The 22,290-nt window shown below is 37.8% G+C and overlaps 1 protein-coding gene across 1 annotated transcript in view; it reads right to left on the bottom strand.

The window, feature by feature from the left end:
• Positions 1-638: 638 nt before the first annotated feature.
• LOC311609347 (leukocyte surface antigen CD47-like) overlaps positions 639-22,290 on the bottom strand; it is a 49,789-nt gene continuing 28,137 nt past the window's right edge. The window contains exons 3-9 of the mRNA XM_084802367.1: positions 22,062-22,151; positions 15,097-15,204; positions 13,326-13,418; positions 10,892-10,987; positions 9,550-9,642; positions 6,959-7,049; positions 639-1,772 (exon numbers count right to left, since the gene is read on the bottom strand). Coding sequence (XP_084658493.1) covers positions 7,027-7,049; positions 9,550-9,642; positions 10,892-10,987; positions 13,326-13,418; positions 15,097-15,204; positions 22,062-22,151 — 503 coding nt within the window. The 3' untranslated portion in view covers positions 639-1,772; positions 6,959-7,026. The remainder of the gene's footprint in view (positions 1,773-6,958; positions 7,050-9,549; positions 9,643-10,891; positions 10,988-13,325; positions 13,419-15,096; positions 15,205-22,061; positions 22,152-22,290) is intronic.

Raw genomic sequence — 22,290 nt, 5'->3', positions numbered from 1 at the left:
GAACAGTCATGGGGAGGGGAATAAGAGGAAAATGGGAGGGAGGGAAGAATGGGAGGATACAAGGGATGGGATAACCATTGAGATGTAACAAGAATAAATTAATAAAAAAAAAGAATAAAAAAAACAAGTCACTTTAATTTCAATTCTGTTTCTAATGTGAAAATTTTTCAAGTTCTTGTGTCTATAGGGTTTCAAGGAATCCTTTTATATGTTAGTAAAAATTCCTGACATGGAACTTATATTATTTTTTAAATTTATGGGTGATTGGAGTTATAATATATAACAAAGATGCTACTCAACAGATCTGGTATAAAGAGGTTTATTTGATGGAGAAGGTAAAGGAGGAGAATTAGGGCCTGAGTGAACCATGAGGGCAGAAGAGAGAGAGAGAGATGGGGAGAGAAACAGTGGGAGAGCATAGGAGGAGAGAGACAGACAGACAGGCTGGAGGTGGAGAGTAGGTTATCGGGAAACCAGGAGAGAGACAGAGACAGAGACACAGAGAGAGCACACCATGGGGTCGGGGCTGGAGGGGGGTGGCAAGACATGGAGGGTGGGTTCTTATCCTGGACACCTGGCAGGGGTGGCAGGTGATGACGTCACAGGCTGCTAGGTTGGTGGGAAGGCATAACACAAGTCTCACTTCTTTCCAGCTCTTTGTCAGTGTCAGGTGCTTGGATGCCCCTCTTATCTGTTATGAAGCCTAATGAATTTGTGTGGTTAAAGCACATGTGATTGTTTTTAAAAAGCATGAAGCAACTATTGTTTACTCATTGTCTACGATAGGAAAACTATAAATAGTAGCTTTTGCTTCTGACACTGTGCTTGTACATAGCTTACAGAGCCTGATCACTCACTCAAGTAGGCAAGGTAGAAATGCAGGACACTTGAAAAGTTTTGATAAAGTTTACAGATAACTTTCCAGAGATCAAGTCTTGTCTGCGTACCTAGCAGCTTCGTGTGTGTGTTGTCATGCATTATTTTTAATACACAGGACATGGTATACCTCTGGATAAAGCCCATGATCTATATTAATCATGTGAACCTTGGTGTATATTCTCAGTTTAAAGAGAAAGTTTATCCATAAAAGCAGAAAAGCCAAATCAATAAATCCACCAAAGCTAGGTGGGGGAAAAAACAGGAAACTGGGGCATTGCCTCAGTTCTCTGTAGAATAGAATCAGTGCATTGGAAGAAAACATAAGAAAGAGTAGGTCGTGGTGGAGGGCTGGGATATCACATTATAAACTTAGTTATTTTTGTGTTCCGGATGGAAGGCAGATTCAACAAAACAAAAGAAACAAAATTGCTTTCCATAATGGAATGGCCCTTCTAAGATAAAGCCAAAAGTTCAGGCTAGACAGGAGTGTTCGCTGTGGACATAAATGCCTCCCAGTCTCAGTGTCTCTGCTATGAGGAACCTATAAACACTGCAAATCACCAACTAGATTCTTGCTTAAGGTGAAGGTCATGAGGGAGAAGAAGTGCAGGGAGGCTATTGCAGAGTTTACAGTTCTATTGCTTTCTGTTACAATCAAGGAATTAGCCCCGTTTGCAAAGTAATAATTAGGACTGAAAGCTAGCCTTTACCCAGCATTCTGGTTGGAACTTAAAGGAATGCCACAGTCCACACTTGACTGAAGAAAACGGTATCCTAGGAGAACAACATGATGGCTGCAGTGATGGGAAAAGCAACGGGTGACCCAATGGTACTCGGAATGGTATAAACATGTGGCTTCCAGGTCTGGACTAGAACTGTTGCATTAAGGATTCCTGAAGGAAAAAAAAATCAGAGATCAGAGAGAGTTACTAAAGATCAGCTTAGCCCATCTTGTCGTCTGTGTTCTACCAATTAGTAAGAAGTGCAGGACACAGAGCTAGCTCCGAATGAGAGGCTGCTGTCAGGGTATTCTTTAAAATGAGTTTCTCCATCTGTATAAAGATAGCAGATTTATGGACATATCCTTATTACTTATAAATTAGCATCTCATAAGTAATAAAATGCTGATCTTTCTACCTTTTTGAGTCATGCTGAAATTCTATACATATATATATATATATATATATATATATATATATATATATATATATATGTAAAAAGAGTGACTAAGATGTTAGCTGGCTTTCTAATGTTTGCATACCTGTTTCCCTGGGGGTTGGTGGGAAGCTCACAAGGTTATAGCTGCTTCTCAGTTTCCCTTCATACTAAAGAATGTCCCCAATAAATAAGAAGGATTATTTAATTCCATTTAGCATGACATCACTTTGATTGAACAGATCTCTAGGCTCTTGTGTAGCTTCTTGGCTGCTCATCCTGGTCTCTGTCCTAGTGCGTGTGTTAATCCCAAATATTTGAGGAAAAAGACTCCTGGCCCAAAATGACCATAGCCAAATTAATTAAAGCAAGCAATTAATTAAAGCAAGCTTTTCTATTTGTGTACACAAGCTGCCTTCTCCTAAGGTGGTGTTTAAGAAGTCAGCATTGGACACAGGCAAGATAACTTTGTTTATAACTCAAGGGTAGGGGGTTTCCAAGTAGGGGATTTGGAGGCCAAATAGGACGAGGTTACAGGAGCAGAACATAAGCATAATAACTTGATCATAACAATCTTCTGAAACAAAAACATGATTTCAGGGTTGTCATAAAGTAGTCAATACAACAGGTGGTCATAACAACATTTTGAAACAAAGGCCTCGCTTCTGTTAAGGTTACAGGTGAGGCATAGCCCGATCCTTGAGAAACAGCAGTTTAATCATAAACAGGAATGAAACAAGTTTGCCTTTATTATGAGATGGCTTTCAAGCCCAAGATAAAGGCAGGCTGGTTCATCAGGTGCTCCTGCTATAGGCTTCTTCTCGGAGGGTGTGGGAAAACCCTCATAGTCTGCACTGGCCCTGGTTTATTTGAGAACGAGAGGTCATGGGAAAACCTTTTTCTTCGCTGATGAGAACTGAGACTTGGGCCTCTGGTCATGAGATGGGATGTCCTTCAGCTACCTTCTTCATGACACTTTTCCTCCAATCCAAAAAAAAAGTCTAATACATGGTAACAGTTTTAAAAGTAGAGTAGAGGCTTTTTCATATTTTTATCTATACTTACACTTTCAGAAAGAGATAGACATGTGCTTTATATGCCCACAGCACAGCCAACTCTGCCAAGTTGGGCTCCTCTTTGGAAACACCTGATGAAGGCCATGGTCTCTCATTGCCAAAGCCCAAAGCCCTAAAGTTAACTCTTCTACTTATTTTTACTTAATATATTTCAAAAAATTTAAATTTAAACATAATCACCTCATTTTTCTTTCCCTTTCCTCCATCTAACCTGTCCCAATTGGAATGATAAGAAAAACCTAAAACATACTGAGGTCCAGCAATTCATTAAATGTAGTTATTGGTAAAAATAGTTATTTTTTTTTTTTTTTTTTTTTGGTTTTTCGAGACAGAGTTTCTCTGTATAGTCTTGGCTGTCCTGGACTCACTTTGTGGACCATGCTGGCCTCGAACTCACAGCGATCTGCCTGCCTCTGCCTCTGAAGTGCTGGGATTAAAAGTGTGTACCACCATGCCTAGTCTAATGTATTTATTGAATAAACATTATTTAATTAAATGTTATCTAACTAATAAATAAATTAACATTATTTAATTAAATATTAATTTATTTATTATCAACCAAACCTTATTTAATAAATAAGTTATTTGTTAAATATTATTTATTAAAAAGTTATTCAGTAAATATATTAAACAGAAGATCTGGCAAAGTGTTCCTGTGGTGTCACAGTGATTCAAGAACAAAGGATGATCCACACACCTAGGAAATCAACTTCATGGAATACTTTCCATGACTGTCTAGTTAGTATTTATATTTTAAATAATGAATTTTGTAAATTAACCATCGATAGCAGAAAAAAAATGATCAGGACCAGGACTTCAGATAGCACATAGTGACTGTTTCTACCAAGTTAATAGATAGTGCCATGTTTCCCAGCATTCCTTAGGACCCCAATTTCAACTTCCCACTGTGCCTAGGCATCAACGCCTGATCTTGGCTATGAAATGCCAGTTAGCCACAAAACACATCTGAGGACGATATTTGGCTCACTATTATTGACACAAATTTCTCTTTATTTTTGAAATTCTAAAATGGTAATTTCTGTAGGAGCACATTTTCTTTTCAAAACAAAACTTGTGTGGTCAAAGAAAAGAGGGTTATGGGCCTTGGAGGCCAAAAGCGTTTAGGTGGATGCTATTTGGGGGAGGGGGAGGGTAATAAAGTATTCTTCTGACAGCTATCCTAACTTTCTTCCTTCTGTCAAGCCTGTGGCACTATAGCCCAAATCCACACTCCCTGTGGTCCATCCACAGATGCACGCAGTATGCATACTTAGTAAATAAATCCAACAAGGAACCCTAATGGCTGAGAAGTTATGATCTGTCAAAGTCACAGAGAAGTCTCTCTGCCTGGGGCTTATTAAATGATTGTGAGGATCGTGGTCAAGAACAAGGGACACCCAGTTTTTGTTCTGGCCCCAATGACTTTGAAGTTTTGGCTGGGTATAGGAAAGCTGCTGCTGACTTGATGTGTGAGCAGAATGTTTTCACTGTGTATTTCTAACAGTCCAGTTATCTAACAACAGAAAGGAAAGGAAATGTGCGTGAGGACAAACTTGCCAACTGATTGTCTAAGTTGCACATAGAAGGGAGCGGGAAACTGTTAGCACTGATACTTTGAAAGCGGCTTTCTCGAAAGTGATGAAGGTTTCGTCCTGTGGTTTCACAAAAGAAAGCTGCATGGCTCATTCGTTTCTGCTTCTTCCTGAGGCTACTTCATGCCTCAGAGCAGTGCAGTACTACACACCTGTGGTGACAATCTTGATTCCGTTCAAGATGTTGTCCCCATTAGGAACTCTTCTTAGTTTTTAAAATTACATTTGTTACATATGAGTGCATGAGTATAGATGGGTATCATGGGTATAGATGCCACAGCATGAGTGTGGATATCAGAGGACAACTTGTGGAAGTTGGTCTCTCCTTCTGCCATGTGGAGCTTAGGAATTGAATTCAAGTCCTCAGATTTGGTAGCAATTGCCTTTACTTATTGTGCTGTATCACAAGCATGGGGAGTCTTTTTAGCTTAGTGTGCGTGTGCATGTGTGTGTGCCCGTGCATGTGCGTCTCTGTGAGAGAGAGAGAGAGGCGGGGGGGGGGGGGGAGGCTCTCACTGTGTGGCCATGGCTCACCACTTACACCAGGCTGGCTCAAACTCAGAGTTCACATGCCACTGCCTTTCAAGTACTGGAACTAAAGGAATGTATACTGTGCTCGGGCCAGTGGTCTTTAGCTGGCCTCAAAGGGAGGTGCTCCTCAGGAATCCCCATCTTGCTATTCTGCCTACTGGCCAGTGATCTCTTTCTTGTATGGACTCAACTACTTGTCTATCTACTTTGACAAATCCTCTTTTCTCCTGTCATGTCTTGGTTAGTCTGCTGGCTATGTCTGGTCTAGACCTGAGCAGATGCTTCAGGGTATGCCCTACCTCAATCTACAATAGACTTTGCCCTGAGCCCATACCTAACCGCAGTCATGGCCTCACTGCTTTCATTCAGTTCTCCTGCTTCTTCTATCCTTTGTGTTCTGTGGACTAAACTCTGTGGGCTGCCACAGATTATTCTTCTTGGCTTAGTTTGCTTAGGAAAATGTGGGATTCCTTCTGAGTTTTGCCTCTGTAGTTCAGGGCAAATTCCGCAAACTCCAAAAGACACTCCAAATATCCAAAAATGACCTCAACCTGAACTGAAGGAGGATTTCCAGTGGTGAGATAAAAGCCAGCACTCCTCAGGAACTTGAGAAGCTGGTTCCACTCTACCAGAGGGAGCTGTTTCCCTTACCCATGGCAGAAGGGACATGTGTCTCCACTGGCGTGTACCTGAGGCTGCAGGGCAAAGCCCATGCCAGCCTCCAGACTTCCTCAGTAGCACAAGTACTTATCCGTGTCAAAGCATCCTCCCTAGCATGATGGCTTCTCACTTCCCTAAGCTTCCCTGCTTCAGATAACCATTTGTTCGTTTCACAAAGGCAAGAATTTTCCTCTTGCGCTGCTATTCTGACTATGCATTTTCTATTCCCCATCTCTTTCTATCTCCCCCTCTCTCACAGACAGCCCTGGCTATGTTCAATGTCCATTCTACTGGCTGTGTTCAGTTTATTCCTTTCTCTCTTTGTTCCGGACTCTTCCAGAAACTCTGGATGTTATCGCTCTCATATGTACAGAACAACCTTTTCCTTGGCCATATCATGGAGTGGTCATGTCAGTAGTTTCTTGACTGAACCTCTCCCTCACATACACCTTCATATTAGTATCTGTCTCATACATAATATTGCCCCCTTCTGCCTTCTCCTGTAAACCCTGGGCATTTTACCCCTCTGTGCCATTGTACTGCATAGTCCATGGTAGTAGGAACTGCTTTCGTGATTTCCCCTGGTTATTTATTGACATTTTATTTATTTTTGTGTATGTGAGTGTTTCCCTGAATATGTGTGCATGCACACCACATTTGTGCAGTGCCCATGGAGGACAGAAGATGTCAGACTGCCCCTCCCCAGCCCATGGGACTACAGTTGTTATAGATGGCTGTCAGTCACCATATGTATACTGGGGATTAAAGCTGCATCCTCTGGAAGAGCCACCTTTCCAGCCCCATCCTTATTTGCATATTAAAAGTAGGGTGTCAGGGTTAGAAAGATACCTTAGAAATTTGTTCTTGTGCAGATCCATGAGTTTAGAATGTAGCAACCACATCAGATGGGCCATCTGTAACTCCAGCTCCAAGGGGGTACTGACACTCTCTTAGGGAAACATTGGCATCAGCACACACAACTTTTCATATACAGGGGCATAAACATACACATACATACAAGAAAATCTTTTCTGCTTCATTTAAAAATGTATGCAATAAAATTACCTTGAGAGCCAGGGAGACAAAGTGTGAAAGTGAGGGAAGGCAGGCAGCACTGCCTGTGCCTTCGTGTCTTATAGAAACCCTGTCAGTGGGTCTGTCAAAGAGAAGCAGAAAGGGCATGCTGTGAATTTTAAATGCATAAAGAAATTAGGTTAAATTATTGAACTTTTGTACCAATCATTTCTCTTGCAAACATTAAACCTGATATTATCAAGGTCCAGCAGCATGGAAGCTCTTACTATGTCATGGTAGAAAAATTAGATTATTACAACTTTTAAATAGCATAGTCTTTATTTTAAAGCATACACACTTTTGCACATAAGGCCTTTGACAGGTTGATCACTATGTATACGCTACAATGTCAACTTTGTGGGTGGGTCCTACATCTGGATCACTGTACACTGTATGACAGCTGCTAGAAATGGCTGCTAATGAATACACATTTGGCATTGATCTCATAATGCTCCTCCAAATAATAGGTTTCTCACTTATAAAGCTTGCTACACATGACATATATTGCTTTTGTAGTAAAATGTGCTAAAGTCAATTCATGTGTTGATGATATTAATTATGGCTTTAATTATAAGCACTACTCATAAAATATAGTCTAAGTGTCCAGTATAGTACAAACTAAAGGCAGCCATTAAGATCACAGTTTTCAAAGAACTTTCAATACTCAAGATAGTAATAAACACGGTTGGCAAAATTTGTGCACAAACAATCTAGTGAGTGCACATAAGACTTGCCTGGTTTTCATTATCCTGAGATTATAGTTTTTATTCTTTAAGAACTAACTCCTTAAAAAAAAAAACTAGCTCCTTTAAAGGAATGCTTATAATTGGTTTAAACCCTCTAAAAGCAAACTTAAATGGAACCAGTTAGAAGACCTACTGTTACCAGAATATATTTTAAATCTATGGTAGGATAGGAGGGTTTTGAATAATTAACACTATTCTAAAAAGCACTTTCAGATTTGTAATTTTTTTCAAAATAAAACTTAGTAGGTTAATCATCTATGGTTTCATTTTTACAGCTGAAATATTATAAAAATGACTAAATATCAACCTTGCGAAAGAATCTTCCCAACATGACCATTCATTTTCTATTATATATACAGATAGATAAATACTAGAAAAATTAAAGCCCCAAGTATTAAAATATAATAGATAAAATGTGTGGCCCAGATAAATCACTAATATTTTTGGTAAAAGGAAAATTATTATGAAACAGTACTCATTTTCAAAATAACATCTTCATATGTATTTATGTGTGTAATATAAGTAAAATATTAGTAGAATGCCACAATGGTTATTTCTGAAGACTACAGACAACTCCTAAATCTGTTTTTACTCTAACAGTAGGTCAACATATAAAATATTTTGTTATTGGCAATTAAGAAAATCTTAAAATTTAAGCATCACAATGGAAATATGAGCAGACTCATGGTATTTAAATGTAATATCACGGCATCCCCCACTTCTACTGCCCCAAGTTGGGACACATCATTATCAACCTCCCACTCCCATGTTGACTCCTGCATTCGCTGTTTTCTGTTCCAGAACCCCCCTCTAATTTTAGTAGAGCTGAGGTTCTTATTTCATTTATAGTTATGATTTGCATTTAATAACTCATAATTCCTTGACCACCAATTCCTCCAACTTACTAATAGATGTCTGTGCTAATCTTCTTTCTTCTACTGCTCTTATTCAAAGCTTTCTGCGTCCACACATTTCTAATTCAAGGACTATGTCTCCACAATCATATTCCTTCTTTACAGCCTCATCATGTTTGTGCTCTCACTACCAAATCATTTCCAAAATCACAAACAACAACCTTTTATATATAAAAACCCAAACACCACTAAAATTTGTTAGACTAACCTAATTCAGTAATGTTACAGGATTCAAAATATATATTTGAGACCCAGTACCATTTTATGTAGCAATGGCATTGCTCAAAAAACAAAAAGACAAAAACCAACAAAATGAAACAAAAAGTTATGTCAATGACAGTATATCCAGAAGAAAATGATAGAAATAACTGTAAGCCAGAAAGTGAAAGACCGCTTCAGTGAAAATTATAACACTAACGAAAATAATGAAGACCCCACAAACAAATGGGAAAACACTCCATTATCATGAAATAAAACAATCATTATTATAAAGAGTATATGTATATATCATTCTCATCAAAAATTTAAAGTCTCTTCATAGACATAGAAAAGAATGTTACCAAAATCCGTACTGAGCCATAGTATATCTTAAATAGTCAGCAACACCGAACAATTTAATGTCTTGTGTCAAAACACTATGTAACTTCTGTCTGTATGATAATAGACATTAGGCACCCCAACAAGTTAATAAAGAAGTCTAGCCTATCCTTTGACCCAGCAATCCAATTACTGAGGAAGCTGAAGTTGCAGTAGTCATGCTACTGACACATCTGTGCTCACACGTTCATTGCAACACAATACTATAGTCATGGTGCCTATAATACATTTCTGTGTCTCTAAATTGGGAGAAACAGATAAACCATGTTCTAAGTCATATATCTAAACTTCTTGGCAGAAGGTAACAAAAATGAGGCTGACTTACCTAGCCATTTCATGTAAATTAGTCCAGATAATTCTACTAGAGTTATTATAACGAAACCTGAAATTAGAAGGGAGCCATATTTTGGTACACACACTGTAAAAACAAAGAAATTATATATTATAAATGCGAACAGACTGATTAAAGAAGTAAATAATATCACATTTTAAGCGGAGTAATTATTGTCCAAGAGGCTAAAAATGACTTACATGTGCTGATTATCATTAATTCAGTCAATAAAGTGATTCCAACTTTTTAAAAGCTCACATTTGCATAACATACATATCAGGATTACTGAAAGATTATGTCCCCAAACAATTTGAGTCTGGTTAATTTTAAAGTTCTTTTGTGTATCTAGCCATAATAATTTGGATAGCTACAAGATGCCTATGTGGTATATTCAAACAATATTCTTTAACAGGCATTGAAAGCCTAACTACCACTAGAAGAAATATTATATTAAAGAAAAATTCTTTAAAAAGAAAAAAGAAAAAATCGTAAGCTAGCAAACATTAAGCGTGTGAAGAAATGTCATTCATTAGCACTGGTGATGCAAACTGCTGCAGCTATTTTCATATAGACATTTACAAAACTAAATATACCTTTAGCATACAATCCAGTGTTTACTCAAATAAAGTTGCTAATGTACATCCTAGAAAAACACACATTTCAGGATATCCTCCAGTAGGTGACTACATCTAAATAACTGTTATGTGTCCTCACACATATTCTGCACTCAAGAATAGTGAACTATGAAACCATGAAAAGGCATGGGAAAAATAGAGATGCCCATATATAAATGAGAGAAATCTATATAAAAAGGTTACATGCCATATGTTTACAAATAAATGACATTTAAAAAAATACAAATATATAGAGATGCCAAAAATATCAGTGCTGTCAAGAAATTGTTGGGATAGAGAATAAACAGATAGTGAACAAGGATTTTCACCTGTGAAGGTAGTTTACATAACAGATACAGTGTATTGTTATACAGATGTACAGTATATGTATATGTATACAAATGTATCCCGATGTGCACTGTATCTCTCAGGTGCATTTGCCACAGAAAAAGAAGGAATCATAATGTAATCTATGGATGGTGGCCTTTTATTAATGACTCACCAATTAAAAAAATGTGTTGTCTGGCTGGGGATAGTGATGATGTGGCCATGAAAAATATTTGGAAAGGGATGCAATTCATAGAAACTCTGCAATGTTCACTGAATTTTGTTGTGAATCCAAAACATCTTTAAAAAGATAACATTAATGTATAAAGAAAAAGAAAATTAAGAGATCTCTCTAAAATAAATATAAATCAACACTCCAGAAAAACATGACTTACCATTTACAGTAAGATATAGCCCTGCAATAGTGAGCACATAGCCCAGTGCCTGAACGGCCGTTAATATGATCATGGCATAGAGGGTCCTCCCAATAGCTAAAAGGAAGAAAAGGACATAGCAGGAGCATGTTGGGAATGGAGACGAAGCAGTAACTTCTACTTGTATTTGGTATAGTCAACAACAAGGTCCTATAACCAAAGACTGGCTGCAGTAACTTCTCAAATGATAGACACCTGTCCAGTGATCTTCTCAGCAAGCTGGGCTCCAGATTACCCATGTGCCAGACATTTACTGTCACTGTACTCTGTTGGAAATTTTTACTCCAAATCTGGAAACAGTGCTGCGTTGACTGTATTTGTGTTCTTTACATCATGAAGGGTAATCGTGCATGCCTTCTTTACCTGAATACAGAATTGCTTTGGTGATTACGCACATGATCGCCTCTACTGTGCGTTTTGAGGATCTGTGCCTTTAAACTGGAACAATTCCAATAAATACCAAATCCAAGAGAAATCCTAAGACCCACAAAAGTGACATTTGAAACAATTATTTACTTCTTTTGTGTTGGGGTAGGATGGGATGTGTGTGGAGGTCAGAGGTCAATTTTTGGACATTGTTTCTCTTTCTACTATGTAGGTCCTGGGAATTGAATTCGGGTTGTCAGTCATGGCAGCACACACTTTTACCTACTGGGCCATTTCACTGGCCCAAATGTGGCTTTTTAATAACAACAACAAAAAATGTGCTAGTGGTTTCCTCTTAACATGTAAAACAAATTACTGCTTATAGTTTGAATATGCATACTTCACTCTAATGATTTGTGTGAAGTTTTGCCAATAATAACAACAGTAACTGTAATAACAAAAACACAATCCAACAAAAAAAAGAAAAGACTATGTTCAGTGTTCTTGATTTTTAACCTCATCTTATGGAAATAGTTCTCTTAATACAGAGGCATGGTGAGAAAAATGGCATACTTAAAATCTGCTTATGGCTATACCATACTGTAATTCAGTAAAGATAACCTTGAAGTATTGCAGGTCAAATATTCTGAACACAAAAACTTGAAATCTGATCGTCAAAATGTTTTCTCCTAAGTAGGAATATTCAAACAGTACAATTTATCCAAATATTTCAAAGTCTGAAAAACTGAAATTTAAAATATTTCTGGTCTCCAGTGTATCAGAGGAAAGGTACTTAAGTTCCATATATAAAAATCACTTTTTACAAAATAAAAATAAATTGAATATCTAAGATGATATTGCAATTCATCTTTATGGCAAAATGTCACTAAGAATACCATGGAAATGTATACAATAAACCAAATTTTATGAAAATCAATATTAAAATAAATGGAAAACTCCCCCACTAATGGCTAGTTTTCATAGTGACAGAATTCTGTCACCATGCAGGTTTCTGGGTACAAAAGCCATCAGTGATTTTACCCAGTATTGACTAGGCATGTTACCATACCAACCTTGCCTGTCAAAGTGTACCTATTTGTACAATGGTAGCACAACTGCCATGGGGTAACTAATCACAATCTGATGGGATTTAAGACTTGTTCAACAGGAGGATATTTTATTCCTGGTATTAAAATCCTGGTCAAGAATTGATTGTTGAGGAGTTCAAGGCCTTAGGGTAGAACCTGTTATTATTATTTTAAAAAATGAGTATATTGTCAAGTTGCATTCTAAAGACTTATTTGTTATATCCTATAGACCTGGATTCCTCTCTCCCTTTGTCAGGAAGTTTCTTTCCTGCAGTGAGAAACAGTCAGGTGAGATTAAGAGGCTGAGTTCTCAGTCCTAAATGTTCAGTCTTATCACCTACCACCAACAACAACTAGGGCCATGGAACATTTTGGAAGATTTTGAAAACAGTGATGGAGCTTGATGATGGGAAAGATATCCATGTATTGTTGTCTACTGGACATGACATGGCTATCATTTTGATGAGCTCGCAGCTACTCTGGGTACCTCTGCAAGACCAGCAGAAGATCAAGCCATTCAAAATTCTGAATAGATGGTGGAGGAGTTCTCTAGGCTCCACCCCTTATTAAGGCATTATTGGAGAGTGGTTACAACTGGGGAGGGGGTGACTCATTCTCTTTTGAGGATGTGGCTCATGGTGGGTTTCCCATGCTCCAGTGGATGGCTTCACATTCATGCACACATGGTTAGCACTAATTGGATTTAGTGAGCTATCAAATTTAAAAAATTAAGAAGACATGAACTTGAGGTATGAACATTCTAGGGGGATATGGAGGTAGTGAAAGGAGGAATTAGAGGAACATTGTGATCATCTGTGGATGGAAATTCTGAAGGCTAAAAAAGAAAACTTATTAAAAAAACAGAATAGAAGATTTCCCCCAGAATACTGTCTTTTAAATGAAAAGGTATTTAAAATCATGTTAGAACATCAAATGCTTACCTGGCCTAAACTTATGGTATTGAAGAAATACAGGAATCACGAAAGGACTAACGAGGAAAATAAGCCCATAGTTTTTCTTTTCTGAATAATTACCTGTTGACAAACAGAAATTTATTTTCTGTGTGTTTCTACTGCTTAGGAAGTTGCTGTGCTGAATTTATTAAATGCATTGCCCTGAGCACTGTACTCACAAAGTAGGAAATGTTGAAAATATTTTCTTCCAAATTTACAGTGACTTAACATTTTTCTGTTACTTCAGACAAAACTGAATAACCTAAATCTTAATGTCAGAGTTTTCTCACTCATAAACCTTTATTTGGCTTTAACTCTTTCACATGATCGACCATCCATTCATTCTCAATATTCAGTCTGTCCCCCAAGCCAAACCAACTGCCCCTTCACTGTTTTTTTTTCTGTTCTGCTTCTGTTGACTTTAGGGTTTATTAATAGCATCTGAACGGAGAGGGGGAAGACAATTCTACATGGTGCAAAAGTTTGTCAGACTTTTCCAAAACACAGCCTATCTTTCCAACAAATATACAGTGCTAACACTTTCAGTTTCAGAAATGTTTAGTTTTACAACATGCTAATGTATATGCATAAACATAAATGCAGTAGACACTATACTAACTCTACATTAAGATATTATTGTGATAACATGAATCACATATATTTTTTGGATTACGATTTTATATGCTCTATATTAAGTTCTGCCAGTTTGAAAGGAGCTTGGTACATACTGAAGCAGACATCCAACAGAAGTACATATGGTATAACTTAAAACCAGGATTTATATCAAGATCCTTTAAAGATATAGACAAGGAAGAAAGGATGGGAAGTGAATGAAAACCTAACATGTGGATCTTTGTACATGTCTACACACACACTCAACCCCCCTGTACATAAACATACACAACTCTGGTTTCTCTTCAGATCGTATAAATCTTTCGCCTTTTCCTTCACTGTTTTATTCTGATTTCATCACCTCTCCAGGCCTTCCCCAGCCTTGGATGCAAACTCAGCTACCAAATCTGGATTGGCGTGTGCCTCCATGTCCCTAAGAGAAGGAGGCAGTGCTCTATGGTCTGCCATAGTGAATCCTGGCCTTTGCTTTTCTTCCCTTCTCTCCCTGCTTTTATTTCCCATCTATACTTCTACCTCTCAGCTGCAGTGACCACTTCAGAAATTTATTCACAAGCAGAAATTGATTTCTGTTTCCTGTGTTCATGCCCACTTCCACATCTTAGCCAGTGAACTTTGTCTCCATTGATTGTGGTCCCATTTACATTCTGCCTGCCTGTCCCCAAAACATATCGGATTATATGACAAAAGATCTAATTAAGTTACGGAGTTAGAATGAAAATCTTAAACTGAGTTAAGTGAGCATCTTTCATTTCAATGGAGTCGCCCTTGTAAAGGAAGAAGAGGGAGACCTCACACCAGTACACAAATAAAACATGGAGAATGGGATACGGCAGATGATTGAACATCAGAGATGGGAGCTACTCTGCCACAGTTAAGGAAGCCAGGCATTACCTGAAAATATTGGAAGTTACAAGAGGGAAGAAATGGAATATTGCCCTGCCATCGTACTGAGCACACCACTATTTCAGGCGTAAGGGACGTTCAGATCCTTGAGGTATTTTCTGTCCTTTGAGGCTACATCACTTGCCACAATCTGTCCCAACAGGTCTAAGAATCAATAAGCTTCCCTTTGGGATGTTCCTCACATCAGCCCCACCCACCACAGCCCAGTACCTGTGAGTCTTACCTGGGATAAAAATAGTGGCTCCAGCAATGACAATTACGGTGAACAATACTCCAGAAGTAGATAAGACAATAGTTTTCTTATTTATAGGGTTGGTTTTATATTTTTGTACTTAAAAAAAAAAGAGAAATAATTACATGAACTTATTCAGAATTGAAGGCATTTCTACAACATATAAGGTGCAAAGACAAACTAAGAATTCAGTGAAATTGGGTAACCTTTGAATAAAATTTATATCAAATTACTCACACCTTTCTTAAGGAGTTGATAGGGTCATGACAACACACATATATATAGCAATATGACTGTGAAGGTAGAACCTATAAGCTGAAATAAACCCTTTCCTCTCCAAGTTCCTTTAGGTGACAGTGTTTTATCATAGCAATAGATAGCAAACTGACACCCTCCTGTTGGTGTACAGTTATTATGTAATTCAAATGCTGATATTTGTATGCCTCCTATCTGGTTGCAAACTTTATCCTGAGAATTCCCTGTCTAACTGGTGTATAAACTCTGCTCCCCAATTGTCCCCCTGATATGTCAATAGAGCAGCTTACAGCCAATCAATGAGCAGGGGAGAGAATAGGGCAGGACTTCCTGCCAGCCACGGGAGGAGGAGTTAGAAGAGGAAGTAGGGTGTCAACCAAGGGATTCAGCCATGGGTAGAGGTCCAAGAAAGATCAGGAGGAAGGAAGAAAGCAACAGAGTGCAAGTAGGGGATTTTGGCAAAGATGGAGTCAGGATAACACAGAAGATTAAGAAAGGACTATTGTGTGATAGTGAGGTTAAGAGAGAATCTAAGAGAAATAAATCATTTTATAGAAATAACTACAAACAATGTACCAATGAGGAGCAGAACTTACAGTAATTTAGCAAGAACTTATGTACAAAATAAAACTACTAAGAAGTGTCTTAGTTCTGTTCATCAAAAGTGCAGTTGGTGTTAGTAAGGCAGGAGCTCACAGCTTGCTGATTAGACAGACCCCTGCAGAGCAGCAAGTCTTCAAGCCAACTGCAGAAAACAACCCTCCCATACATAAAAACCCCAGAAAGGCAGTTCTTTTAGGGCTTGCTAAGAAAAAAAAAAAAAAAAAAAAAAAAACCACACACACCCTTCTCAAAGCCAGACTTTCCTAGCCAAGGCAGAAAACTAACAACACTACCCTCCCATTAACTTTCCCTTTATCTATTTTTTTTTTTTTTTGCTGTTGTTCTTATACTATTTCCCGGTTGTATTGAGATTATTCTCACTCTAGTCTTTCAACTGGTAATAGTGTCCTAACATTGCCTTCTCACTACCCTGCTCCTTTATTCTCTAAAGGTTATTGGAGTTAAAGGATACATTGTTTTAAACTCACTAAACTGTATTTTCTTAGAGGGTTTGATAAAAATTATAGTTGATTCTGCAATTAATATTCTACTTCCAAAGCAGTGCTGGAGACTGCTTTTAGTGCCCCAAGAGTCTAGATATTAAAGTCTATCATGGGACCACACTCAGCCCTGATAGGATCTAGCTCTACTTGAACATTGCAAACACCTCATTACTGAAAAGCTGTGAGTTATTTTATTTTTAGTTTAATCAATGGCCTACTCAAAGTTGTGTAAGTACCAATATAGAACCACAACTAGCAAGAAAAACAAATCAAAGCACATTTATCTATACTACCATTTGACAAGTAGACTTTAAGCCAAAAATTAGCCAAAAGAAATAAAGAAGGCCACTTCATATTGGGTAAGGGATAACATATCAGTGAAACACTACAATTCTAAATTTATTTGTGCTATACATCAGCATGCTCAGTTTCAAACAACAAACACTGCTAGAAAGTCATGGTGAATAATGATAGTACTCCAGTTTCATCAGTAGACTGTCTGTCATCTAACAAACATCATCAAAGCAATGTCATACTTAATGACATGACATCACATTACATCTACAGAATATTATTCTACCCAAATATTCTAGAGTACTGATTGTTCTCAGAAGCTCAAGTAATACTCTATAAACAGACCATATTTTAAGTTACTAAGCAAGTCTTGACAAATAGAAGAAAATTGAATTTCTTATATTGTATCTGATCACAATATGTTAAAACTAGAAATCATCAGCAAGAAAAATTACAAAAGGTGTAAAAACCTGTGGAGACAGAATAATACACAATTGAACAATGGATAACGAACAGGCCACTAAGGAAATAGGGAGAGAAATCCAAGAGATGTTAGAAATGAATGATAATGAAAATGAAGCATATGGGAACCTGTAGAATATACATCTTCTAAAAGGGAGCTGTACAGCTATAAAAATCTTAAAGTAACGGAAACGCAACCTGGAGGTTATAGAAAAATAAAAACAAGTTATACCCAAATTAGAAGATGGAAAGAAACTAATGCGATAGAAAATGAAAAGGATACAAAGAATCATTGGAACAAATAGCTGGCTTTGAAAAGATTTTAAAAATTAATACAGTGTTCATCAAACTAATGGGGAAAAAAGCAAAGACCCAAATTAATAAAATTAGAGATGAAGGGGAAATTTATAGCAGATACTAATGAAATTCAGAAGTGTACTTTGAAAAAAATCCGTATTTCGAAAAAATTTAAAATCTCAAAGAATGGGTCCATTTCTAGACCCACATGAGCTATTGATAAGTTAAATTAAGAGGATGCAAATGAGAACTAATGATAAAAGGAAAGGGTTTTAAAGGAGCTTATACACAGCTTAAACAGATCTATAACTAATCAGTTATGGTGGTGCACACTTTTAAACTCAGACCTCCAGAGCCAGAGCTGGAGCTGGAGCCGGAGGCAGAGGCAGAGGCAGAGGCAGAGGCAGAGGCAGAGGCAGAGGCAGAGGCAGAGGCAGAGGCAGAGGCAGAGGCAGAGGCAGAGGCAGAGGCAGAGGCAGAGGCAGAGGCAGAGGCAGAAGTAGAATCTCTATGAGTTTGAAAACAGCCCAGTTTACATAGTAAAATATCAAGCCATCTAGGTTTACATAGACAAAAATCCAAGGCCTACAGTTATTCCCTCTTGAAGTCTAACAGATCTTTAAAGAAATAACATTGTAATAATAGTGTTCCTTACATTATTTGATTAAATAGAACAGGAAGAACATACTAAACTCAGCTTATTGAGCCAGTTTTGTTCCGATAACAAAACCAGATAGAGACACAGTTATTGGCCAATCTCATTGATGACCCAAACCATGCAAGTTTCTCAACAATATACTAGCAAAACGAACTCAACAACACCTCAAAAAGATTATTCATAATGATCAAAACTCCAAATCTCTAGGTATCCAAGTATGATTTAACATAAGCAAACCAATCAATAGAATTGAGGACTGAGTCACATAAACATGTATCAATAGATTCAGAAAAACCTTTGACAAAGACCAACATTCCTTCATGGAAATAGAAATGACCAAACAGAAAAGAAGCTAGAAGAAACATACTTCATTATAATAAAGGATCATCACCTGCCTGCCACTAGGTGTGCCAGGGACCCAGGATATAAAAGGGGCCTAACCTTCCAACTTCTCACTCTCACTCCTGCACTTTCTCCCCCATCTCTCTACCATCATGGCCCACTCGGGTTCCAACTCCTCTTCCTTTCCTTTTTCTCAAAAAACAAACAAACAAACAAACAAAACTCTCCATATTCATAGCTGTGGTGTGTGATCTCATTTTAATGATAATATGAAATACTCCTACAATGAAAAAATTAAAGCACTAAAGATATTACATGATGAAAAGACCTCCTATGCTCATGAATCAGGAGAACTGTAGAATTCACAACCCACAGATTCAATACATTCCTCACCAATATTCCAATGATGCAGAAAACAATTAAAATTCACAGGAAGCACAAAAATCCCAGACAGTCAAAGCAATCCTGCCTAAAAAAGAATACTGCTCGTTTCTACTTGTACTTCAGATTCATTTGATAAAAACAGCGTGGTAATGGAATAAAATTGACTCAAAGATGAATGGAATAGAATACAGACTTCAGAAATAAAAATAAACAGCTATAGCCACCTGATTTTTTACAAGGATGTCAGAAACTCACATTTGAGAAAGATACTCACAACAACTGGTGCTGGGGGAACCGAGTAGTATCTGCATGCGGAAGCGTGAGACTCAGTCTCTAGCTCTCATTCAGTACAACTATCAAGATGGAACAGAGACCTCAGTGTAAAATCTGCAACTTCTCAAAGGGAAAATTTCAAGACCTAGCCATAAGCAAGGGTTTTCTGAATAGAACTCCAATAACTGAGAATTTCAAAATGGGGTTCTGTGAAATTAAAATTCTTTTTGCACAGTGAATGAAACAACTAAGTGATAAGGTAGTCTACAATATGGGAGGGAGCCTTTGCTAATATATGCATATCTGCATAAAGAACGCAATCATGAAATATGAAGAAATCACACACACCCATCACTAAATGGACCAATGAAATGTACGGTTCTTAAAAGACGAAATACAAATGACCAGAAACATAGGGCATGATCTTCAACATCTTTAGACAGCGGGAAAATTCAAACAAAGTCAGCATAGAGATTCCATTTTATCCCTATTGGAATGGCTGTTACTAAAAAACAAAAACATGACAGCTATGGGAAGCTGGAAAGACATACAGAGGAGCACAGCTGGTGGATCTTGTTTCAGCCATGATGGACATCAGCTTGGAGGGTCCTCAGAACAGTAGCAGCATACATGCGAGTCCCAGCTGTACCTGCCTTGCATACATACCCGGAGAACTATACATCAACATATCACAGACGTACTTGCACATCTATGTAGATCACAGTGTTATGATGGTCAAGTTATGGAGTCCACTGGTCTGTTTACCCACAGATGAATAAAGAAATGTGGCCTGAATACACAAAAGAGTTCTTTCGCAACCATAAAGAATTATGCTATCTTCAGAAAAATAGAACCAACTGGAGATCATGATATTAAGTGAGTCAGATTTAGAAAAAAAAAACACATTTTCATTTGAATTTATAGATAAATAAAATCACTTTTATATATGACATGAAATGATCTGTATATAAAATAACATACCCATTTATCAACTGAGAGTTGCTCGCACAGCCACCCTACCTGACATGGTGGAGTATCCCCTCCAACCACGAACCAAAATGAATAGTAGTAGAATAGGAGAGGGAGAGAAAGGAGAATTTGAATTCATGACATACTTGGATAAAAAATATCCTTATCATATCTGTCACTATATACATTAAATTTTTCATTAAAAATAATAAAAAATGTGATATTGTTAATGATAGTGCCATGATCAACAATCTTCTAGCATTCCTGCAACAAATCGTATATTTCATGATGTTTAAGAAGTCTGTTTCCTGTATGAATCACATGACTCAGCTCTGAAAGCCTAGGTCTGCCAACGTGGCTGAAAGCTTCCCTTGACACTAGTGATTGCGGCACAAGGCCTGAGGCCATATCAGTCCTTTCCTTAAAATAAGAGGCTTACTGAAATGCTAAGATAACTTCCAACAGCATCTGCAGTCTTGGAAATAAGGGCTGCGGTGGTGTGCTGACAGTTGTAGCTCTTGGCCCTTGTTCCCTCTTTTTCCACTTAGACATAACCTGGGGACATTTCTGAAACCACTAAGCATTTCCACAGCTCTGTGTATCGGATGAAACTCTTCAGATAAACCGCCAGTCATCTCAGGTCTGTTTTTATGTCTCATTCCGAGGAAACAACGTCATGGGCTATCCAGCAGGCATCCTCTGCAGTAATCCACTAGCCTTCACCCCTCTGAGGGCCACGGAGCAAATTTAATTAGCACTGCTTTCTCCTTACCCGAATAGGTGTTTACCAGTTTTCAGTGACTACATCAGAGGGCTTACAGGGCGAGTAGGAAGAGGTCTTACATTTTAAAAGTTGGAAAGTTTAGTCTGTTACCTCAGAACTTCAGTTATTTAGCAACTTTCCTTTACCTAATTTGCATGAAAATATGGTTGCGAATAAGCCCCAACTGGAATATATCTAATTAACCACTTTTTGTACTTCTTTTAATTCTATGACCAAATGCCTGACAAGAAGCAACTTATGGGGGGGGGCGATAATTCATGTTGGCTCCTTTTCACACTCCATCATGTGAGGGAAGGATGGCTGCGGGACCAGCTCCCAGCTGCTATGAGTACAACATGAGGCCTCGTCCTCACCTCTAGACAGACTAGGAAGGAAAGACTATCCAGGAAGTTGGACTGGACTATGAACCTCACAGACTGTCTGCTCCAATCTGCTTGGTCCAGGTAAGCCCCATACTCAGAACAAATTGCCTCAAACTACCAAAAAAAAATTCACCTCAATAGGGGACCAAGTGCTCAGATATATGAGTCTTTGAGGGCACATTTCAGATTCAAATTATAGCACCTTGTGATGACAATTCTAAATGGCTCACAGAAAAATAAGACACAGCATCAAATCTGGCCTCCAGAGAGTTGGTTACATGGCTGTGAAAGCAAGATCACAGAGCATAAATCCCCTCCGGCTGCTGCAGGCACTACAGAGATGCATCATGGTATGCATGGTGATGTTTTGCAGACAGGTGCGGACAGGGAAAACAAATGGGTATCCCAGGGCCCCGGAGCATAGGCGTCTGTCTTCATGCTAACTTAGCCTCTGACTATCTGCTTGCCGAGTGAAATTATATTTGTTAATTCAGCATTGTTACAGGAGTGGTTAGGCAGTCTAAATAGTATTTCCAATATTCTCTTTAAAAAGATTTTTAAAACACAACAAAACATCTTCTTATAAATTTAATTGTCAGGGACAATATATAATTCATGAAGACTGTTGCAATTCAAACAATGTACACCTCCTTATTTATCAAAATATGACTCTAATGCAGCTGGATTACACAGAATATCTTACTGTAGTACTCCAAGAGATAACAGTTTTAGTACTAAAATATAAATGAGAACTAGAAGTAAACACTTACTTAAAATACCAAACTGTACCCAGAAGAGAAGTATAGTCAGAAATGGGAGAACAATAATGGGGATATTTTCACTTAAAACAAACCATGGAGCTGAGGAGAAAGAAAAAAAAATCATAGTTAGCATTTTCTGTAATTAAGGAGCTTTAATGGTCTTAAATATATTTTCTCATACAGATGGAAGATTAAGATAACTAAAAGCTGTGGCCACAGTTTATGAACATTTATATAT

Source organism: Acomys minous (assembly GCF_964271855.1).
Source record: "Acomys minous genome assembly, chromosome: 11".
In the NCBI taxonomy this organism is placed as follows: Eukaryota; Metazoa; Chordata; class Mammalia; order Rodentia; family Muridae; genus Acomys; species Acomys minous.
This window is presented reverse-complemented; position numbering and strand designations above follow the sequence as displayed.